At 34.7% G+C, this 24,709-nt stretch overlaps 1 protein-coding gene across 2 annotated transcripts in view; it reads left to right on the top strand.

Annotated features, from left to right (window-relative positions):
* The window catches only part of VPS13B (vacuolar protein sorting 13 homolog B), an 806,197-nt gene that overhangs the window by 144,864 nt on the left and 636,624 nt on the right, over window positions 1-24,709 (top strand). For both annotated transcript variants that reach the window (XM_047088880.1, XM_047088879.1), the window contains exon 17: window positions 9,697-9,878. In XM_047088880.1, the coding sequence (XP_046944836.1) occupies window positions 9,697-9,878 (182 nt within the window). The remainder of the gene's footprint in view (window positions 1-9,696; window positions 9,879-24,709) is intronic.

The following is a 24,709-nucleotide window of genomic DNA, read 5'->3' as shown; positions in this document are numbered from 1 at the left end:
ATTTTTAATAACACATCTTAAAGTGAAAAAATACTACCTCCTAAGTAATCTTTATAGGAGTAATAGTCCAGAATCTTAAATTTAATAAATAACATGATTGTTATTTAAATTGCTATTACACTTAATAAATAACATGAACATGTTTTCATCAGATGTTCTGTTGTCTCTCTTAGTACTAACTTTTAAGCCTCTGCTTATGCTGTTTTGGGATTTATTTTGGTTAATTTCAACACTTTGCAACATTTTAGCTATAATTTTCAATTATGAAATTATAAATCTTGTCATTGTATTAATGATTTTATATTTTACTATATAAAGTACATTTACTTAGAATATTAATGCATTCTTGTTTGAAAAAAATTTCCCTTGAAAGAACAGGTTTTTATAATTTAACAGTCCTCTCAGGCTTTATTTTTTGTCATGTTTTGATTCTGATCTTATAATGTGTTTAAATGACCAATTGAAAAATACCTACTTTAAGTTTTTAGAGTGTGTGTGTATGGGATTAAAAAGACATGAAAAAACACTACTATAGGTAAATAACATCTGTCTTTATATCAGTTAGATGTTTCTCTTTGATTTTTTTTAAGTGCATGAAGAGCATGCAACACATGTTAACAACCAGAGAGTGTTGGTCCAATGAGAACAGGAGGTTTTCTTTGATTTTCCTGGTGGAAAACTTGATATTTTCCACATGGAATTTTATGATCAGTTGGGTGTGAAGTTGTATGGGCAAATAGGATTCGTCTCTTTCTCTTGTTAAAAGTTTTAAACTTAGTAAAATTGTTTAGTGGTACCCAAATGAACATTTAAAATTCATTCTTAGATTATTGACTTTAAATTTGATTTTTGGATATTGGGGAATATTATTACAAGACCTACATACATCTCTTTCTATGAGAAGAATTATGCTAGTTTTTCCCCAGTATTTGGTTTTGTCTATGTACAACAGCAGGAGAATATTATCCTGTGACAGCATTTTATTCTAGTGACAGTATCTTTGAAATACGTCTGTGTTTCATTATTTTTTGGGAACTGAAATGTAAGAGTATATTCAAAAGAATTCTAAGTTATTAATATATTAAGAGGGAAATGGTGTGGTTAGAAATAACTAAATTTAGCTTAAGTTTTTTTTTATTGCTTCTAAATTTCTTAACTATGTTTGATTTAATCTCTTTTTAATATATTAATTTGAAATTTAGGAACAAATAATCATTGGAGATCCCCATATCCAAAATATCATACAGTGCATACTTAGAGGCAGGAGGTAATCTCTAAGAACAGCATCATAATACTCTTCTATAGCACTTGTACTTTATTAATTCCACTATATACAGGGATTTATTTGAACCTCATTATAAACAAGTCATGTGTTCTCGATTTTATAAGATGTGGAAATGAAAGATTACAGACGGTGATATGGTAGACCTAGAGAGATCTGGTTCTAGACATTTTTTAATTAGTTGGTGATGGAACCCTCAATAGCAAGTTGGTAACTATTAGCAAGTTCTCAATAATAACTTTGTGTTCTTTATTATTTATAACTTTAAAAATATTGCCAGTTTCCTCGATGAATCTGTTAATACTTAGCTTTTTTCAAGTTTCAACTGATTAATGACTCATTTATTTGTTTTAGAAATAATATTTTGGCACCTATCATGTGAAAACTTGTGTTGTAGGCCCTGGAGTCTCATTATGAATAAGACACAGGCTTTCCTCCTTTCTTATCTAAGTATTTAGAGAGATGTTCTATTTTTTTTTTAATGTTTCAAGTTTTTATTTAAATTTTAGTTAACATATAGTGTAATTTGGTTTCAGGAGTAGAGTTTAGTGATTCATCACTTATGTACAACACATGTACACTGAGCACGCAGTGCTGATCCCTACAGGTGTCCTCCTTAATACCCATTACCCATTTAGCCCATCTTTCCCACCGTCCTCCCTTCCAGCAACCCTCAGTTTGTTCTCTGTATTTAAGAGTCTCTTATGGTTTGCCTCCCTCTCTGTTTTTTTTTTCTTTCTTCTACGTTCATCTTTAATGTTTCTTAAATTCCATTTATGAGTGAAATTGTACGGGATTTGTCTTTTTCTGACTGACTTATTTCGCTTAGCGTAATACACTCTAGTCCCATCCATGTTGTTGCAAATGGCAAGATTTCATTCTTTTTGATGGTTGAGTAATATGCCATTGTATATGTATACACCACATCTTCTTTATCCATGTGTCTGTTGATGGACGTTTGGGCTCTTTCCATAATTGGGCTGATGTTGATAATGCTCCTATAAAAATCAGGGTGCATGTGCTGCCCCTTTGAATCCGTATTTTTATCCTTTGGGTAGTGCAGTTGCTGGGTCATAGTGTAGTTCAATTTTTAACTTTTTGAGGAACTTTCATACTGTTTTCCACAGTGGCTGCACAAGTTGGCATTCCCACCAACAGTGTAAGACAGTTACCCTTTTGCCACATCCTCACAACCTGTTTCCTGTGTTGTTAATTTTTGCCTGACAGGTGTGAGGTGCTATCTCATTGTAGTTTTGATTTTTATTTCCCTGATGATGAATGATGTTGAGCATCTTTTCTAACTCTTACATCGGTAGCTGGGTTTGTTTGATTGGCTTGCTTCTGGAAGATACATCTAATTATGTCCTTCTCCTGCCTAAAATACTTCTAGCTTTTACAGTAAAGATTAAAATCTTTAAAACATTCTGTGAAACTCTCCATGATCTGACCCTGTCTTGGCTGTCCATCTGAATGTCTTCCTCCTTAGTCCCTCAATACTTTTTGCCTTTTTCACTTGGTTGTCTTTCAGCCAGGTCTTTCGTCATATTTTTCCACTAGTCAATTGCCTAAACAACTTTTACTCACCCCATAGATACTAGAAATTGACACTTGGTCTGACTAGGACACATTCCCCTAATATATTCCTTCATGTGATATTGTTTCTGTTTTTCACTGCACTTTTCATAGAAGTAATTTTACACTGGTTCATGTGATTATTTAATAGTTCTCCTTTCTTTTTTGCTTAACCTCCGTAAGGACCATTTCTTTTTCTATGGAGAATATTTATCCTCAAAACCTTGAATCCGTTGTAGGCACAAGTAAATATTTATTGACATGCAGCTGGTAATTTTTTCAGTGATTTCTTTGTTTTTTTGGTTGTCTGATTGATGAGGTTTTAGATTGTATGTGGTTTTGACAGCCAAGTCTGTCTCCTATTTACTTACATAATATGTGCAAAATGTGCTCTTGGCCCAAGGAAAAAGCTAGTGACTTTAGTTACTGAACTTGAACTAAAATGTTCGTGATTTTTGTAATCAGAATTCTCAAGGTTATATTTGAGTGTTAGTATTACATACATAAAATATATTCTATAAACACATTTCCTTTCTCTTTTTTCCTGAGTAGTTGAATATTTTTCCTTAAGTAGGTGAATTATTTATATTGATTAACCTAAGAGATGATGAGAATGTGAAGGGACATTTTGCCCCTTTTGTATTTTGCTCATTTGCTACCACCCATGGTTCATTGTACAGTTTTGGGCATTGCATATTAATCAGAAGTTGATTATATATTTTTTGATATAAAAGGTTTACTCCTTTTTCTCTGTTATCTAATATTTAAATTGAAATAATATTTCAGAAATTTGAAAAATAGTGAATTATTTTCATAACATAATGATATAGTTTGCATTTTAGAGTTATGTGCAAATGCTACACTCGTGATTAAAAAATATACTGGTGGGGATGTGGTGAAAGGGGTATTCTGATACACTGCTGATGAATGTGAAACTATATTCAAACCGTTATCAGGCATGAATTAAAAAGATCAACGTAAAAGTGTCTGTACTAATGTAGAAAGAGCTTGATTTCTAAGAATGTTGTTTAATAAAAGCAGGCTATAGACCCTTCCACGTCCATTAAAATTTAAATGTGTATGAATTCATAAAATCAGTAGAGGTCTATAGTTGTGTGTGCTAAACTTTAAGTAGTTATCAGGGGTTTGGGTGGGACCAGGGGGAGCAAAGAGGGGCTTTAAGCTTTCATTTTACCTATCACTTAATTAAAAACATTTTTCTTCATCGAGTATTGATGTATTGTGCAAGTTAAAGAGTTGTATACAGAACTAAATACAAATTTCTTAACTTTTTAAACTGCTTTATTTCTGAGTTAGTGAGGTTTTATACTCATTTTATTTTGGAAAAAGTGATCTAATCTTATTTTACTTTGCAGGATATGAGTAATAACAAAAATACATTTTTGGAACCAGTTTGTAGGTTCAAGCTTTGCATTTGGGGACTCTATATAAATCTTTAGATCCAGCTGTTGCTGAGGATATTCTTTCAATTGCTATGAGGTGTGTTGATTTTAAGAGAATGGATGGCTGTTCCTCAAGTGTGTGTATGGCAAAAATTTTGCTTATGAACATGAATGGATTGTTTAAGTTAATTCCTTTGCATCGAGTAGTAAAAACTACTTCCACATTTTCTATTTACAATTTCGAAGGAAGAATTTTCTTTAAAGAAATGCCCTGTTGGTCCAGAAATTTCATCAGCTCTGTATTATGATTTGTCAGTAGATGGCACAAGCAGAGTCTTTTAAAGTGTTTGTTAATTAGGGCATATTCATTTTCAATCTTTGCTACTACACAGTCAAGACCTACTTGTTTCTATTTCCCTAAATTTACCCTGGAGTTTGTCCAAGTTGAGTTTTAATGAGTTGTTTATTCCACTAGTTACATTAGGATTTATTTTTCCCTAGAGGGTAATGTTTGAATCGATAGTTTTTAAACCTATTCTGTAAAGTGAACATATGTTTAGACTAGGACTTCTGGATATGTGAAATAAGCATTTGTTAAATAATTTTATTTTCACCAACTTAAGTGTTAAACAGTTGGTTTAGTGAGTTTTCAAAAAGCTAGTTAAGTCCAGAAGTTGTTAGATATTTTTAGTATGAACTTGATTGAACTGTTTTTTTTGAAGAAATTAAATAAATGCATAGTGGCCTAAATCACAAGGAAAATTCTGTTTTATTGTTGATATTCATTACATTTTAATGAGTCTCCCAAATAGCTTAAATAAAGTTTTAAAAGATACTGATCTGTAATTAAATTTCTGAAGCAAATATGGTATGATGTTATGCTTAGCTGAATTGGGTCTGATGAAGTGGATACATGGGTATTTATTTTTTTTTTATATTTGTTATTAAAAATATTTCAATATTTACCAAAACAAAATAGAATGAAACCTCTTTTCTTTGATAGTGTTACACTAACAGGGGCATTGTATAACCTACCATCTTTTGCTAAATTATTCCTAAATAGTTTATTTTAGTTCAGATGCTACTAGAGTACTTAACAGAAGCATAATAAAATTTACTTTTATTTGTGGCCCTCTACAGCTGGAAAATAAAACCACAAAGACATGTACGACATGTATGAGATAGTTTATTTGTTTATTATTGAATTCTGGCTTTTGTACAACGTGCATTCTTTCCTTTGATGTCAAATTAAATTGAATCTGAAGGAGAGAATTGCCTCCTACCCTTGGGCAAGACTAAATGTAGGATAAATTAATCAATTTGATTTTGTGTATGTTTAAGTTTTTATTCAAGTCTATGTTACCCATTTGGGAACCATTTTATGTAACATATGATGGTTTGAAAGTTAGAGTACCATATACAGTAGCTGAATTTGTTAAGAAATAGTAAAGTCTCACTTGTAAAAAGAATCCCACTTTATTTTTTCCTTACAAACAGTTACTGCTGTAGTTATAAGAATATGGCTCCTGTTACACCATAGGACTTTCCATAGAGTATCTAACTGAAGATCGAGTGGTTAGATTAATAGTATATTTTTATATCGTAGGTGTTCCAAATATTTTTTTCTTTAGTATCACTACCAATAAACTTTTTTTGGTAAGGAATTTTGAGAACATCATGTTTTTAAATGCTTATTAAAATAAAATGATTTATAAAATGGCTGCAGTGTTAGGAAAGCAAAAGTAACTGTAATGGCATTATAAATTTGTGCCTTGGATCCGTTTTGTTTTTCCGTCTGTCTCTTTTGATCTTTGCTGTTTTACCTGTTTGGTTTAAAGAATCTTTTGTTCAGTGCATATTTGTTTTCTGGTCTGTTCATTGCATTCCTTGGGTTTTCCGGTAAAATGGGTTTTCTGGTAAAATGTGACCAGGATTGTGTGGCTTGAAGGGTAAATCTAGGTAGAGTCACATATTGCCATTACGTATTTGAAAATTGTATGGATAAGGTGATAGATGTCTTAATGTGAAACTGTTTATTTATTTATTTATTTATTTATTTTATTTTATTTTATTTTATTTTTTTTTAATTTTTTTTTTTCCTTCAACGTTTATTTATTTTTGGGACAGAGAGAGACAGAGCATGAACGGGGGAGGGGCAGAGAGAGAGGGAGACACAGAATCGGAAACAGGCTCCAGGCTCTGAGCCATCAGCCCAGAGCCCGACGCGGGGCTCGAACTCACGGACCGCGAGATCGTGACCTGGCTGAAGTCGGACGCTTAACTGACTGCGCCACCCAGGCGCCCCGAAACTGTTTATTTAAATTGCCTGACATGCTAATTAAAAGAGCTGGGTCATTTTCTTTTTGTTGTTTTGATATTTTTGAGTGAGAGAAAGCAATATTTACTTAGACCACTGTTCCTAGGAACAGAATTCTGACCACTTGAGAAAAATTTTTTTTTTGTTTTAATGAGATAAAATCCACATAATACAATAATACATTTTAATTATTTTTAGCTGTACAATTCTTTTGTTTTTAGTAGTTTCACGCCATCTTGTAGTCATTGTCACTAATTGCAGAACATTTTCTGAATTCAAAAAAAAAACCCTATCTTCATGATTTTGGACATTTCATATGAACACAAACATACAGTATGTGGCATTTTCTGCTTGGCTGTTCTCATTTAGCATGCTTTCCAGGTTCATCCATGTTGTAGCATTTACTGGTACTCCATTCCATGTAATGGTCAAATAATCTTGTGTGTGCACATATATATCATATTTTGTTTATCCATTCCTGATTTGGATTGTTGGATCGTTCACACTTTTGGGCTACTGAGAATAATGCTGCTGTGAACAACGTATGTATGAGTTTTTATATGAACATGGTTTCCATTCTCATGGGCATATATGTAGCAATATAATTGCTGGGTCATATAGTAACTCTGTATTTACTTTTTTGATGAACTGATGGATTGTTTTGCACAGTTGCTTAACTGTTTTCCACTCCTACCTCCTTTGTATGATGGTTACAGTTCCTCTCCTTGCCAACACTTGTTATTTTCCATTTTTATTTTCCTTTTATTATAGCTATCCTAGTGGGTGTGAAGTGGCAGCTCACTATAGTTTTGATTTTCATTTCCCCAATGATGTTGAATATCTTTTAATGTGCATATGGCTGTTTGTGTTATCTTTTTTGGAGAAATGTCTATTCATGTTCTAGTTCATTTTTAAATTTCATTTATATCTTTTTGTTGAGTAGTGAGAGTTCTTTCCATATTCTGTACAATAGCCTATTATTACCTATGTGGTTTTCAAACATTGCATTTATTATCTTTTTTCCACTTTCTGGATAGTAGCCTTTGAGACACAACATTTTAAAATTCTGATGAATTCCAGTTTATCTCTTTTTCCTTTTGTTGCTTTTCTTTTGGTACGATATTTATGGAACTAAGATCATGGAGATTTACAGCTATGTTTCTAAGAGTTTTATAGTTTTATCTCAGTATCTTTCCTGCATCTGTTGAGATGATTGTATGATTTTTATCCTTAATTTTATTAACATGGTGTATCATGTCCATTTAAGTTGTCGATTTTCAACCATCTTTGCGTTCCTGAAAGGAATCCTACTTGATCATGGTATATGATCCTTTTAATGTATTGTTGAATTTGGTTTCCTTATATTTTATTGAGGACTTTTCCACCTATGGTTGTAAGGTTTATTGGTCTGCAGTTTTCTTTTTTGTAGTGTCTTTGGTTTTGGTATCGGAAATACTGGCATTGTAAAAGGAGTTTCTGTTGGTTTGTTTGTACCAACCAAACTTGTGTTTTTTTATCCTCTGCCTGTCTTTAAGATTTTCTCTTTAACCCTGGTTTTCAGCAATTTGATTGCAATGTACCTTTGGTATGATTTTAAGTGTCTTCTGCTTGGGGTTTGTTGTTTTCTTAAAAGTTTGGCCATTATTGCCTTAAATATTTTTTTGTTCCGCTTCTCTCAATTCTCCCCTCTATTTTGGGACTTGCAATTACACCTGTTGGATGTTGCCTGACCATGTCCCAAAGCTCATGAAGGCTTTTCCTAATTACTTGAGACCTTTTTCTTTGATCCTTGACCTCCTGGAACCTTCCTAAGAAAATTATGAAATGCATCTCAAAATTGTCAGGGAAGCAAGAGGAAGGAAAGCATTTATCCATTCATTTCCAGGCTTTCCATACATGAATACAAAATAATTCCCATGGGAGTCTCTCACTGTTCAGTCGCTTTAAGCAATGACTGTAAAAATCCGCATTAATTGGTTCTTATAGCAGGGGTTGGAATAAGAGGTAGGATTGATGGGCCTCTGAGGTTTTATACAAGAGATGCCCAATACTCTAGGTGGATACTGTTGGGAAGATGATAAAGGGTAGAGGTTTATGGGGTTGAGGAAAGTGTAGGGTGGCTGAGTCTACTATGGTAGCATCCTAATTTTTTTCTTTCTCTTGGTTTTTCTTTTTTCTACTTGCATATTTCATTAACTTTATCATCTTGTTGTTCACAGACATATTAAACATTTTCTAACTTTGAAGCTTTGTTATTTGGAAAATTTAATTATACAAGGTACCTCATTCAAAGAAAGAACCAGACGACTAAGACATCAGTGAATTAGATATTCCCAGACAGAGATTCTAAAAAAATTTTCTGTGTTATTGTCAAATAATCTGGGTATAATGTAAATTTTTCATAAATACTTATGAGAGGAGGTATAGAATAGAGTTCTCTGGATTAGAATCCCTGGATTTAATTTTTGGATTTTTACTTAATAGTTTTATAATATTTGATTCAATGGGTTAATAGATATAAGACATTTAGAACAATGCAGGACTGGTAGTAAATTTTCTTAGATGTTAACTAGTATTATTTTCATTGTTACTTTTGAAGATTGTCTTGGTTGAAAACTTGTAATTGAACAGTGTGTGTGTGTGTGTGTGTGTGTGTGTGTGTGTGTGTATGAATGTGTATGTATGGACATTATTTTAGTTTGTATTTTTATTTTTTATTGTAAGAGGTTCTGAAATAGTGAAATTTAAAGTCTGAAATTGTAGGGGCACCTGGGTGACTCAGTCGGTTAAGTGGCTTTCGCTTAGGTCATGATCTCATGGTTCGTGAGTTCGAGCCCCATGTTAGGCTCTGTGCTGACAGCTCAGAGCCTGGAGCCTGCTTTGGATTCTGTGTCCCCTTCTCTCTCTCTGCCTCTTTCCTGCTTGCACTGTTTGTCTCAAAATAAATAAACAGTCAAAAAAATTTTTTAAAGTATGAAATTGTATATCTATTTGATTTAATTATTACTTAAAATATTTTTGATATATACTTTTTTTTTTTTTGGCTTACAATCTAGGTCATTTCATATGTTGTTATTTGTAAATGCTCTTTACTGTATTGTTCTTTCTCTTTTCTTATGCAGGACCAAAAGATCTCAGATTGCTATAACTGAAGGTATATTTGAACTTCCAAATCTCACAATTCAAGCTACAAGAGCACAGACACTTCTGCTGCAAGCAATATATCAAAGTTGGTCTCATATTGGAAATGTCAACTCTTTATCAGTGAATGAAGCTTTGATGAATGAAGTTTTCCAAACTATAGGTAAGAGCACGATCTTGGCAAGTTTATGGAAAATTCTTATGAGAGGTTACTAATATTTTATTATTCAAATCCATAAGTATAGCCTGCTGAAATTAAATTGTGTCGTGTATTTCTGTGTAAGTGGATATTTATAGCTCCAAAAAAATTTCAGGATATGAGGTAAGCTGTTCAGTTTTATTCCCTGCAACCAATTTCTGGATATATTTTACAGTTTCAAGAGATTATTTTTTACCAGCATCTTGCACACTTAATCCTTTGGCCTCACGTGGATAACTTCTGAGGGGATCAATATAATGTGTATGTTTGAAATGATAGCCAGTATGTTTGGTTAGTAAATTGGAATAAAGTTATTGATCATGATACTTTAAAACATGGTAAGCAAATTATCTTTTTTGTGTACTCTTGAATGAATGAGTTAACTACTAAAAATAAAAAATCTGCTTTGATGCCAGAATAGGAGATACTATCTTTATCTTGTCACTTACTTTATAGGCAAACAAAAAAACTTACAAAAGGTTTGCTTTTTGTCGTTGTCTCTGTTTAAAGTAATCTTGTTAGTTTTGTCAGTAACACTAAAGTAGTTTTGAAAGAAGGATATATTTTTATTAAATGTAATCATCATAAATAATAACCTGTTAATTTTCTACTGCATTTGCCTATGAGAATAAGACATTGGCTTTTTTGTTCTTATGATGCTTTTGAACATTTTAATTTGAGATCTTACTATGGGGAAATATAAGTTCTAAAAAAGAAAAAGGCATAAGTAGAGCCCCACCCTTTTTTTTTTTTTTTACAGTGTTTATTTCTGTGTGTGTGTGTGTGTGTGTGTGTGAGAGAGAGAGAGAGAGAGAGAGACAGAGAGAGAGAGAGAGAGAGAGAGAGAGAGAGAGAGAGGGGCAGGCAAAGCACAAGCGGGGGAGGGGCAGAGAGAGAGGGAGACTCAGAATCAGAAGCAGGCTCCAGGCTCTGAGCTGTCAGCACAGAGCTTGACACAGGGCTCGACTTAAGAATGGTGAGATCATGACCAGAGCCGAAGTCAGATGTGTAACCAACTGAGCCACGCGGGCGCCCCTGAGCCCTTCTTTTGACATGCCTAGTGACTAATGTAAAATTTTATATAGTTGTTTTGTGTCAGGTTTTATGATTTTGTAAAGAATGACAAGGCAAATGTTTCATTAGCCTAGAGTTGTTAACTTAGATCTTATGAAAAGCCTTTAAATTCTCTGAATCCTCTGAAATAGTATGCTAGTTTTAGTGTGTGTATGAACACATACGCCTCCTCCCACACACATAAACATATTTGTAATCTCTTTCTAAATTGATTCTTTTATTAAATGTAGTGACTCTATCCCTCAGTCTTTTGATTTAAATCTATTTTTTCTTACATTAACATAGTTACAATTAACTTTCCTTTGTTTCACATTTGCTTGTACTTCCTCTTGCATTCTTTTACTTAAAACTTGTTTGTTTTATGCTTTCGGTACATGTCTTGGAAACAGCATATAGCTAGATATTTTAAATGAAGTTTTATAGTCTGTATTATAGCTAGTGAATTTAATCAATTTAGGTTGGTTTGATTGTTTTGTGACTGGTTTTATCGTCTTATTTTTTGTCTCCTTTTGTACTGTTTTAACTATGCTTTTTAAAAGATTGCTATTTTATTTTCCTGTTTCTCCTTGATTAGAATTTGTATGTTGCTGTTGAATTATTGGCTTAAACAATAACTGCTGCTTGGGGAAAAAACTCGTTGTCATTACCTTTAAAAAGTTAAATGTGGAGTTACCATATGACCCAGCAATTTTACTTGTAGGTATACACACAAGATTATGTGTCCACCAAAATCTTGTATATGAATGTTCATAGCATTATTTTCTTTTGCATTTAAAAGTGCTTATTTTAAAAAGATTTATATATTTAAGGTATTCATATTGTTGTTTTGATGTATATGGTGAAACAATTACTGTAGTCAAGATAATTTATATATTTCCTCACAGTTACTATTTTTTTTTTTTAATGTGGTGTGAGTACACAAAATCTATCCTAGCAGATTTCCAGGATACAGTGTTAGTTATGGTCATCTGCTGTATATCATATTGCTAGGTCTTACTGATTCTACATGACTGTAATTTTGTATCCTATGACCAACATCTCTCATTTCCTCCACTTTCCTTCCCCTGGTAACCACTGTTACTTCTGTCTTTGTGTGTATGAATTAAACTTTTTTAGATCCCACATATAAAGGAGGTAAAAAAGCATTATTCTTTATAGCCAAAATGTGGAAACAACACAGATATCTATTAACTGATGAATGGATAAGCAAAGATGTTTTTATCTCTGTACAATGGAATATTTTCAAACATGTAAAGGAAGTACTGAAACATGCTATAATATGGATGAACCTTAAAGTATCATGCTAAGCAGAAGAAGCCAGATGCAAAAAGTCACATATTATGATTCCATTTTTATGAAATGCTTACAATAGGCAAATCCAGAGAGACAGAAAGATTAATGGTTGCCAGAGTCTGGGAAAAAGGAGGAATGGGGAGTAACTGCTATTAGACATGAATTGGTTTTTGTTTTTGTTTTAGCTTTTTTTTTTTTTTTTTTTTGGTGATAAAATGTTCTGGAATTAGATAGTGGTGATATTTTTACACTTGTGAATATGCTGAATTGCCCTTAATTGTATACATTAAAAGGGTGATATTATATGAATTTATCTCATTAAAAACATTTTAAATTGTTGAATATTAGGTAGACTACATTTTTATGTGCTATGGTCTGAATGTCTTTGTGCTTCCCAAATTCATCTGTTGAAATTCTTATGCTCAATGTGTTGGTATTAGGTGATGGGGCCTTTGGAAGGTTATTAGATCATGAGAGTGGAGTCCTCTTGAATGAAATTAATGTTTTTATAAAAGAGGCCTCAGAGAGCTCCCTTGCCCTTTCCATCCTGTGAGGACACACCAAGAAGTTGTCGGTCTGCTACCCAGAGGCCTACCGTGAGGCCTTAATTGGCAGACATTTATCACAGTCTGAAGTTATCTAATTCATTTATTTATCAAATTTCTTTTTCCTGAGGTGTTCACTCCAGAGTTTTTTTTGGGTTAAGTAGCTTAAGTTGCCTGAAAATTCATACTAATAAGCAGGTGATAGTGTTAATTACTTCTGTAATTTCCCTTGTCTCTAACCAAACTAATTAGTATTTCCATTTTTGATTTTATCAAATGGATTGTGCTATGATAAAACATCTTATATAAAATTTCTTGGCCTCCCTGTTTGGGTCAGTTGGTTAAGTGTCCAACTTCGTCTCAGGTCATGATCTCACTGACAGCTCAGAGACTGGAACCCACTTCGGATTCTGTATCTCTGTATCTCTCTGCCCCTTTCTGCTCATGCTCTGTCTGTCTGTCTCTCTCCTTCAAAAATAAATAAACATTAAAATATTGAAAACAATTCCCTATCTTGGAAATATTTTGTTCTAACAGTAGTAGCACAGATAATACAAAATGGATCGGACAAGTAACTACAGGTTAAGTGATTCATAACCTGATTTTTTGTCATTGAGAAACCTAAAATTAGCGTAACCAATTTTTATAGATTAGGGAAAGTCAGGAAAATGGAATGATGTTGGAGGTTTCTTCTCATTGCCCAGGAATTGTATTTTTTTTTATCAAATTAAGCAGCAGTAATTGATAATAGATGATTTAAAATGATCAACTAAAGTATTTTTAAAAGGCCCCATTTCTAAATGGCCAGCTTTCTTACATTTTTTTGCTCTCCCCAGGTCTTACTCTGTTTATTATATTCTTCTCTTTTTCTTTCTTTTTTTTAAATTTAAATTTTAGTTAACATACAGTGCAATATTGGTTTCCGAGTAGAATTCAGTGATTCGTCACTTATATACAACACCCAGTGTTCATCACAAGTGCCCTCCTTAGTACCCATCTCCCATCTAGGCCATCTCCCACCCACCTTCCTTCATCACCCCTCAGTTTGTTCTCTAAGGGTCTCTTGAGGTTTATTTCCCTCTCCTTTTTTACCCGCTTCCCATATGTTCATCTGCTTTGTTTCTTAAATTCCACATGAGTGAAATCATAGGGTATTTGTCTTTCTCTGATTGACTTATTTCGCTTAACGTGATACACTCTAGCTCCATTCACATCATTGCAAATGGCAAGATTTCATTCTTTTTGATGGCTAAATAATATTCCTGTGTGTGTGTGTGTATACACATGTATATCTCACATCTTTGTCCATCAGCAGTTGATGGACATTTGGTCTCTCTCCATAGTTTGGCTATTTATAATGCTACTGTAAACATTGGGGTGCATGTACTCCTTCGAATCTGTATTTTTGTATCCTTGGGTAAATAGTAGAGCAATTTTTGGGTCATAGGGCAGTTCTATTTTAGATTTTTGAGGGACCTCCATACTGTTTTCCAGAGTGGCTCCACCAGTTTGCATTCCCACCAACAGTGCAAGGGGGTTCCCATTTCTCCATATCCTCCCTAACACCTGTCGTTTATGTTGTTAATTTCAGCCACTCTGACAGATGTGAGGTGGTATCTCATGGTTTTGATTTGTATTTCCCTGATGATGAGTGATGTTGAGCATCTATTTATGTGTCTGTTAGCCACCTGGATGTCTTCTTTGGGAAAGTGTCTATTCATGTCTTCTGCCCATTGTGTTTTGTGTTTTGGGTGTTGAGTTTGTAAGTTCTTTACAGATTTTAGATAATAACCCTTTATCAGATATTTCATCTGCAAATATCTTTTCCCATTCTGTAGGCTGCCTTTTAGTTGTTTGATTGTTTTCTTTGCTGTGTAGAAGCTTTTTATCCAGTAGTTCATTTTCCCAATAGTTCATGTTTGCTTTTGTTTCCCTTGCCTTCAGCAATGTGTCTCATAAGAAGTTGCTGCCTGTGTTCTCCTCTGTGATTTTGATGGTTTCCTATCTCACATTTAGGTCTTTCATCCATTTTGAATTTATTTTTGTGTATGGTGTAAGAAAGTCGTCCGGTTTCATTCTTCTACATGTCACTGTCCAGTTTTCCCAGCACCATTTGTTGAAGAGACCATCTTTTTTCCTTTGTGTATTGTTTCCTGCTTTGTCAAAGATTATTTACTGTATAGTTCCGGTCCATTTCTTGGCTTTCTGTTCTGTTGATCTATATGTCTATTTTTGTGCCAGTACCATAGTGTCTTGATGACTGCAGCTTTGTAATCTAGCTTGAAATCTGGAATTGTGATGCCTACAGTTTTGTTTTTCTTTTTAGGATTATTTTGGCTATTGGAGGTCTTTTGTGGTTCCATACAAATTTTAGGATTGTTCTAGCTCTGTGAAAAATGCTGGTGATATTTTGATGGGAATTGCATTAAATGTGTAGATTGCTTTGGGTAGTTTAGACATTTTAATAATGATTGTTATTCCATTCCATGAGCATGGAATACTTTTCCATTTCATTGTATCATCAATTTCTTTCTAAAGTGTTTTATATTTTCAGAGTATAGACCTTGTACATCTTTAGCTAGTTTTACTCCTAGGTATCTTATTGTTTTTGATGCAATTGCAAATGGGATTGATTCCTTTATTTCTTTTCCTGCCACTTTGTTACTGGTATGTAGAAATGCAACAGGTTTCTGTACATTGATTTTTATATCCTGCAACTCTGCTGAATTCATGTATTAGTTCTAGCAATTTTTTTTGATGAGGTCTTGGATTTTCTATGTAGAGTATCATGTCTTCTGCATATAGTGAAAGTTTGACTTCTTCCTTGCTGATTTGGATGCCTTTTATTTTATTTTTTTTTGTTAACTGATTGCCGAGGCTAAGACTTCCAGTACTATGTTAAATAGTAGTGTTGAGAATGGACATCCTTGTTTCGTTCCTGATGCGGGGGAAAGGCGCTCAGTTTTTCCTGTTGAGGATGATATTATCTGTGGATCTTTCGTACAAGGTTTTTATGATACTGAGGTATGTTCCATATATCCCTACTCTGTTGAGGATCTTTATCAAGAATGGATGCTGTGTTTTGTCAAATGCTTTTTCTGCATTTATTGAGATGATGATATGGTTCTTATCATTTCTTTTCTTAATGTGGTATATCATGTTGATTGATTTTGTGAATATTGAACCAGCCCTGTATCCCAGGAATAAATCCTGCTTTATCATGGTGAATAATTCTCTTAATATACTGTTGAATTCAATTTGCTAATATCTGTTGAGAATTTTTGCATCCATGTTCTTTAGGGATCTTGGCCTATAATTCTGCTTTTAAGTGGGGTGTTTTTCTGATTTTGGAATCAAGGTAATGCTGACTTCATATGAGTTTGGAAGTTTTCCTTCTCTTTCTATTTTTTTGGAACAGGTTGAGAAGAATAAGCATTAACTCCTTTTTAAATGTCTGGTAGAATTCCCCCGGAAAGCCATCTGTCCCAGGACTCTTGTTTGTTGGAAGATTTTTGATTTCTGATTAATTGATTTTTATTTTTATTTTTATTTTCATTTTTATTTTTATTTTTTTTGCTGTTTAAGGCTCTGTTCAAATTTTCTATTTCTTCCTGTTTCAGTTTTGGTTGTTTGTGAGTTTCTAGGAATTTGTCCATTTCTTCCAGATTGCCGAGTTTGTTAGCATATAATTTTCCTATTATTCTCTTATCATTGTTCATACTTCTGTGGTATTGGTTGTGATCTCTCCTCTTTCATTTGTGATTTTATCTATTGGGGTTCTTTCTCTTTTTGATAAGTCTGGCTAGGGGTTTATCAATTTTGTTAATTGTTTCAAAGAAGGAGCTCTTAGTTTTGTTGATCTATTTTTTTTTTTCCTTTTGTTTGTATATCATTTAATTCTGTTCTAATCTTTATTATTTTCCTTCTTCTACTGGCTTTAGACTTTATTTGCTGTTCCTTTTCTAGCTCCTTTAGGTGTAAGATTAGGTTGTATATTAGCAACCTTTCTTGCTTCTTGAGATAGGACTGAATTGCAATATACTTCCATCTTAGGGCTGCCTTTGCTGCATCCCAAAGGTTTTGGACTGTCGTGTTTTATTTTCATTTGCTTCCATGTATTTTTTAAAAAATTTCTTCTTTAATTTTCTGGTTAACCCATTCATTCTTTAGTAGGATGTTATTTACCTCCATGTATCTGAGGGCTTTCCAAGTTTTTTCTTGTAGTTCACTTCAAGTTTCATAGAATTCTGTTCTGGGAATATGCATGGCATGATCTCGGTCTTTTTGTACTAGTTGAGGACTGATTTGAGATCCCTCCAGAAGAATTTATAATCTACTGCTTTAGGATAATATGCTCTGAATATATCTGTTAAGTATATCCAGTCCAGTGTGTCATTCAAAGCCATTGTTTCTTTTTTATTTTCTGCTTAGTTGATCTGTCTGTTGTAAGTGGGGTGCAAGTTCCCCTGCTATTACTGTATTATTAGCAATGAGTTTCTTTATGCTTATAATTGATTTATATATTTGGTGTTCCAAGTTGGGGGCATAAATATTTACAGTTGTTAGATTTTCTTTTTTTTTAAATTTTTAAATATTTATTTATTTATTTTGGAGAGAGACAGAGAGCAAGCAGGGGAGGGGCAGAGAGATAGGGAGACACAGGACCAGAAGCAGGCTCCAGGCTCTGAGCTGTCAGCACAGAGCCTGGTGTGGGGCTCGAACTCACAGACCACAAAATTATGACCTGAGCTGAAGTCGGCCACTTAACTGACTGAGCCATCCAGGCGCCCCATTTTGTTAGATTTTCTTGATAATAGACCCCTTAATTATGATACGTTCCTTCTTCGTTTCTTTTTACAGTCATTGTTTTACAATCTAGTTTGTCTAAGTATGGCTGCTCTGACTTATTTTGATGTTAATTAGCCTGATAGATGGTTCTCCATCCCTTCACATTCATTTAAAAAAAATTTTTTTTTAACGTTTATTTATTTTTGAGACGGGGAGAGACAGCATGAACGGGGAAGGGTCAGAGAGAGGGAGACACAGAATCTGAAACAGGCTCCAGGCTCTGAGCTGTCAGCACAGAGCCTGATGTGGGTCTTGAACTCACGGACTGCGAGATCATGACCTGAGCCGAAGTCGGATGCTTAACTGACTGAGCCACCCAGGTGCCCCTCCATCCCTTCACATTCAATCTGCAGGTGTCTTTAGGTCTAAAATGGGTCTCTTATAGGCAGCATATAGATGGATCTTGTTTTTTTATTCCATTCTGATGCCCTGTGTCTATTGATTGGAGCCTTTATTCCATTTACATTCTGAGTAATTATTGAAAGATAAGAACTTAGTGCCATTGTGTTACCTGTAGAGTTGGTGTTTCTGGTGATGCTCTCTTGTCTTTTCTAGTGATCCTTTCTAGTCTTTGTTGCTTTTGGTCTCCCCCCCTCCCCCAATCAAAGGGGGAAATTAAAATTTCTTGTGGAGTGGTTGAGTGGTCATGAACTCTTATAGTTTTTGTCTGGGAAAGTCTTTATCTCTGTTTCTAATTTGAATGACAGCCTTGCTGGATAGAGTATTCTTGGATGCATATTTTTTTACATCAGCATGTTGAATATATCCTGCTACTCTTTTCTGGACTACTAAGTGTCTGTGGGCAGATCTGCTGCCAACCTGATCTGTCTTCCCTTGTAGGTTAAGAACTTTTTTCCCCTTGCTTCTTTCAGGATTCTTTCCTTGTTTGTATATTTTGTGATTTTGGTTATGATATGTTTTGATTTGGTTATGATATGGCTGGCTTTTGTTAAATTTAATGAAAGCTCTCTGTGCTTGGATTTTGAGGTCTGTGTCCTTCACCAGATTAGGGAACTTTTCAGCTGTAATTTGCTTACATAAACTTTCTGCCCCTTTTTCTCTCTCTTCATCTTCTGGGACTCCTATGATATGAATGTTACTAAGTTTTAAGAAATTGCTGTGTTCCCTAAGTCTTCCTTTGTGATCCTATAACCTTTATTTCTCTCTTTTCAGCTTTGTTACTTTTCATAATTTTATTTTCTATTTGCTAATTAGCTCCTCTGCCTCTTCCATCCTTGTTTTTATGGCCTCCATTTTGGTTTGTATCTCAGTTATAGCAGTTTCAATTTTGGCTTGATTTGATTTTAGTTGTTTTATCTCTGCAGAAAGAGCTTCTCTGGTGTCTTCTGTGTTTTTTTTTTTTTCTATCCCAGATAGCATGCTTATGATCGTTTTAAATTCTAGTTTAGACATCTTACTTATATCTGCATTGACTAAATCCCTGGCCATCATTTCTTCCTGTTCTTTCTTTTGAGGTGAATACCTCTGTCATGTCATTTTGGAGGAAAAAAAAATCAATAACGGAATGAAACAAACAAAAACAAAAAAACTAGAGCCTGGGTGTGTTTGGTCAGCTTGTTAACAGAAGCTTGATAGAAAAAAAATTAAAAATTAAAAAAAATTTAAAAATATAAACATAAAAAAATTTGCTCTTCTGTATCCAAGAAACAAAAGAAAAACAACAACAACAACAACAGAAACAGAAGCAACAAGAACAAAAACCCAAATGAAACTAGATCTAGTTTCCCCTTGACCTGAAACTTCATAGCAGTCTGTGATCAGTAGACTAAGCCCATGGAAGGGATTTGTGCTGGTCTTCTGGGGAAGGAGCCTGCTGCTCTGATTCTCAGGGCCACTTGCCCTATTGGAGATGTGTTTGGAGGGCACAGCTGGGCATGGCTTGGTGTTACCACTCTGTTCTTCACTTGGTGGCGCTGTTCAGCTCCCTGTGGTCAATTGTTGGTGTGCTAATGGTGAAAATGGCTTCACCCTGCTCTCTAAGTCTCCCCAGCAGGAAATTTGTGCCCTCAGAGATGTGGGATCTCTCACCCCTCCTCTATCCCCTGCTTCTGTCAGCTCCCTGCCTTCTCCCTGTTTATGTCCAAGCTGTCTGCCTGTCAGGCACTGCCACGCTAGAATTTTATCTCAGGTGTGGCTGTGTTTCAAAACCCCACACTTCAGAAGACCCCTGTGGTTGGGACAAAGTGATCTTCTGGGAGAGGGTCTTGGGTACTGTGGCTGGCATGTCCCAGGACACAGTCATGTTACCGTGCAGGGGCAGCCACTCAGAGTTTATGGTAAATTGCAACATACAGCCAGTGAAAGAGTTTGCTCCCCTCAGCCTGCATCTTTATTCTTATATGGGTGAACATGGCAGCTTGATGGTGCCTGCTGGGCCTTTTGCCCATATATAGGCTGTATCACTTTTATAGAATGTACTCCATGCAGGGGAACTGCTTTTCCCAGTGGGACCCAGGGGATACTTAGATCTTGCTGCCCACTCCTGGGCCTCTGCCCTGCTTCCTCCAGGGAGCACCACCAAGGGCTGGCTTCTGAAACTTAAGACTGTATGTTACATTGTTTATAAAAAACTGGTGGTTCCTGAGAAACTTAACAGAAACCCATGGGGGAGGGGAAGGAAAAAAAAAAAAGAGGTTAGAGTGGGAGAGAGCCAAAGCATAAGAGACTCTTAAAAACGGAGAACAAACTGAGGGTTGATGTGGGGTGGGAGGGAGGGGAGGGTGGGTGATGGGTATTGAGGAGGGCACCTTTTGGGATGAGCACTGGGTGTTGTATGGAAACCAATTTGACAATAAATTTCATATATTGAAAAAAAAACTGGTGGTATTGAAGCCTTCTCCATTTTCCCCTCAACAGTGTTTTTGGGGAAGAGTTTTCTTGTGCAGTCCCCTAGGCGTGTTTTCACTGTTTATGTCTAGCTGCTTTCAGAGGGAGTGCTTTTCAGCACAAATCTGATGTGCTGCTCTCTCTCTCCCCTTTCTCCCCTCTGCCTTTTTGTGACCCTGTAGTTCTTCTCTCTTCCAGTTCCCCTCTCTGTGCCATGTACTGCCATGTTCTCTTTCCCAAATTATGCAGACTGTTAATCCTTACATTGATTTCCTAGGTATTCAAAATGGTTTGATGTTGATCTATTTTCAAGGGATGAGACAGCCCAGAATCCTCTTACTATTCCTCCATCTTAACTACTCCCCTGTTTATTATATTCTTAATAGAGTGCTTGTTAGTATTGTGTCTTGAAATTTTCTATCTTAAGATCCAAGAAGTATATTTAAGATGTAAAGTTTTAGCATTGTATTATCTTGCATCTGTGAGGTGTCAATAGACAACACTCAGCACTATTAAACTTTGTTTAATATGCTTGTTTTAAGCATATGATGTTTTGTTTTACATCACAAGTAGTTGACATTTACTACATTAATGAAGTGATTGTGCTGTGTGTTCTTGGGCCTCTCAGGCTTTTATTCTCATAATGTGTGAAGTTCCATCTACAGTTGGTTGTAAGCCAAGTGCTTCTCTCCAACATGTATGCCTCACCTTCCATCATAATCTTGTGCTTCTAGCCTACCTTCCTACTAGCCTATTTGCTGTTTTGTTATTGATAGTTAATAACCTACAACATCTTGTTTCTCTTGTCCTTCACCCTAGTGTCTTTTCCTTCTCTGTATTGAACATAGTTCTGATTTGATAACATTCTTGTACATTATTCTTTTTCTTGGAGAGCTAGTTCTTTAACACAATACAAGTCAACACAGGTCTCTTACTTTGGATCTAATACTAATTATATTCTACTTATACTTCCAAAACACTGCATTTTTTTCCCACTTTCATGCCTTTGCCCAGGTTTACTCCCTTCCCCCATGGCAGAAACATTATGCATTGGTTTCTTTTATTTATTTATTATTTATTTATTTATTTATTTATTTATTTATTTATCAATTATTTCTTTTCACTAGTCCAGATTTTTAAAAAAAATGTTATATGTATTCCAGTATTGTTAACAGTGTTATATTAGTTTCAGGTGTACAATATTAGTGATTAAACAATTTTATACATTACTCAGTGCTCATCATGGTAGGTGTACTCTCAATCCCTTTTACCTGTTTCATCCATTCCCCCATGCATCTCCCCTCTGGTAACCATCAGTTTGTTCTCTGTAGTTAAGATTCTGTTTCTTGGTTTGTTGCTCTCTCTTTTTCCTTTATTTGTATGTTTAAAAAATTTTTTTTAATGTTTATTTTTGAGAGAGAGACAGATAGACAGACACACAGAGTGCAAGTGGAGGAGGGGCAGAGAGAGAGGGAGACTCAGAATCAGAAGCAGGCTCCAGGCTTCTGGAGAAGCAGGCTTCCAGCACAGCTCTGTGCTGACAGCTCAGAGCCCGATGCAGGGCTTGAACTCACGAGCCATGAGATCATGATCTGAGCCAAAATCAGACACTTAACTGACTGAGCTACCCATGCGCCCCTCCTTTATTTGTATTTTTGTTTCTTAAATTTCACATATAATTTCCAAAAAGTGAAATTATATGGTATTTGTCTTTCTCTGACTGACTTATTTCACTTAGTATTATACTCTCTAGCTCCATCCATGTTGTTGCAAATGGCAAGATTTCATTTTTTTTTATGGCTCAATAATATTCCATATATATACTATATGTATACATATATAAATATGTGCGTGTGTGTGTGTATATACACACACATTGTCTCTATCTGTTCATCTATTGATGGACATTTGGGCTGCTTCCATAGTTAGGCTATTGTACATAATGCTGAAATAAACATGGTGCATGTATCCCTTTGAATTAGTATTTTTGTATTTTTTGGGTAAATGCCCAGTAGTGTGATTGTGGGATCATGGGGTAGTTCTATTTTTAACTTTTTAAAAAAACTTCATACTGTTTACCACAGTGGCTGCACCAGTTTACATTCCCACCAACAGTGCAAGAGGATTCACCTTTCCCCACATCCTCACCAACACCTGTTGTGCTGTTGGTTCTCACCATTCTGACAGGTGTGAGGTGATATCTCACTGTAGTTTTGATTTGCATTTCCCTGACGATGAGTAATGTTGAGCATCTTCTCGTGTCTGGTAGCCATCTGTATGCCTTCTTTGGAAAAATGTGTATTTATGTCTTCTACCTGTTTTTTAACTGGGTTATTTATTTTTGGGGTATTGAATTTGCTAAATTCTCTATATATTTTGGATACTAACTATTGGATATGACATGTGCAAATATCTTCTCCCATTTTGCAGCTTCTCTTTTAGTTTTGTTGATTGTTTCCTTTGCTGTCAGAAGCTTTTTGTTTTTATGAAGTGCCAAAAGTTTATTTTTGCTTTTGTTTCCCTTGCCTCAGGAGACCTATCTAGGAAGACGTTGCTATGGCCAAATATCAGATAAATTACTGCCTGTGTTCCCCTCTAGGATTTTTATGGTTTCCTGTCTCACATTTAGGTCTTTAATCCATTTTGAATTTATTTTTGTGTATGGTGTAAGAAAATTGTACAGTTTGATTCTTTTGTATGTTGCTGTCCCATTTGCCTAACTCCATTTGTTGAAGAGACTTTTTTCCATTGAATTTTCTTCCCTTCTTTTACGATGATTAATTGACCATATAGTTGTGAGTTCATTTCTGGGTTTTCTATTTGTTGTATTGATCTGTTCTATTGTCTATTTTAATGCCAGTACCATACCATTTTGATTACCACAGCTTTGTAATATAACTTGATATCTGGAATTGTGATACCTTCAGTTTTGTTTTTCAAAATTGCTTTGGCTATTCGGTATCTTTTGTGGTTCCATACAAATTTTAGGATTGTTCTAGTTCTGTGAAAAATGCTTTGATATTTTGATACGGATTGCATTAATTGTGTAGATTGCTTTGGGTAGTATAGACATTTTAACAATATTCTTCCAACCCATTAATATGAAATGTCTTTTCATTTATTTCTGTCATCAGTTTCTTTCATCATTATTTTACAGTTTTCCAAGTACAGATCTTTCACCTCTTAAGTTTATTCCTGGATATTTTATTGTGTTTGGTGCAGTTGTAAATGGGATTGTTTTCTTAGTGTATAGGAATGCATCAGATTTCTGCATGTTGATTTTGTATTCTGAGACTTTACTGAATTTATGAGTTGTAATAGTTTTTGGTGGAGACTTTATAGTTTCCTGTATAGAGTATAATGTCATCTGCAAATAGAGTTTTACTTTGTCCTTACCAATTGGGATGTTTTTTCTTTCTTTATGTTGTCTGATTGCTGTGGCTAGGACTTCTAGAACTATGTTGAATAAAAGTGGTGAGAATGGGCATCCTTGTCTTGTTTCCGACTTTACAGGAAAAGGTCTCAGTTTTTTCCCATTGAATATGATATTGCCTGTGGATTTTTTATATAAGGCCTTTATTATGTTGAGGTGTGTTCCCTCTAGAGCTACTTTGTTGAGGGTTTTTTTTTTTTATCATAAATGGATGTTCAACTTTTTCAAATGCTTTTTCTTCATGTGTTGAAATGATCATTTGGTTTTTAAAACAATATTTTCTAATGTTTTTATTTTTTTGAGAGCGCATGAGCAGGGGAGGGGCAGAGAGAGAGAGAGAGAGAAAGAGAGGGAGACATAGAATCCCAAACAGGCTCCAGGCTCTGAGTTGTCAGCACAGAGTCTGACACGGGGGCTCAAATTCACAAACTGTGAGATCATGACCTGAGCTAAAGTCAGACGCTTAACCGATTAAGCCACCCAGGCTCCCCAAAATGATCATAAGGTTTTAATCCTTTCTTTTAATGATATGAAGTATCATCTTGATATTTTGTGAATTTTTATTTTATTTTTTTAGATAAAAAACTTTTTAATGTTTATTCATTTTTGAGACAGAGCATGAAGAGGGCAGGGACAGAGGGGAGACACAGAATCTGAAGCAGGCCCTAGGCTCTGAGCTGTCAACATTGTACATTTAGATTTATCTATAATTGAATTCCTATTTTACCATTTCATTTAATTGTAGATTGTGACTT

Source organism: Lynx rufus, unplaced genomic scaffold (genome assembly GCF_022079265.1).
Source record: "Lynx rufus isolate CCGP_SWC_20201006 ecotype Redwood Valley unplaced genomic scaffold, mLynRuf1.p SCAF_26, whole genome shotgun sequence".
Taxonomy (NCBI): Eukaryota; Metazoa; Chordata; class Mammalia; order Carnivora; family Felidae; genus Lynx; species Lynx rufus.
The sequence above is the reverse complement of the archived record's forward strand: the minus strand, read 5'-3'. Positions and strand labels throughout refer to the sequence as shown.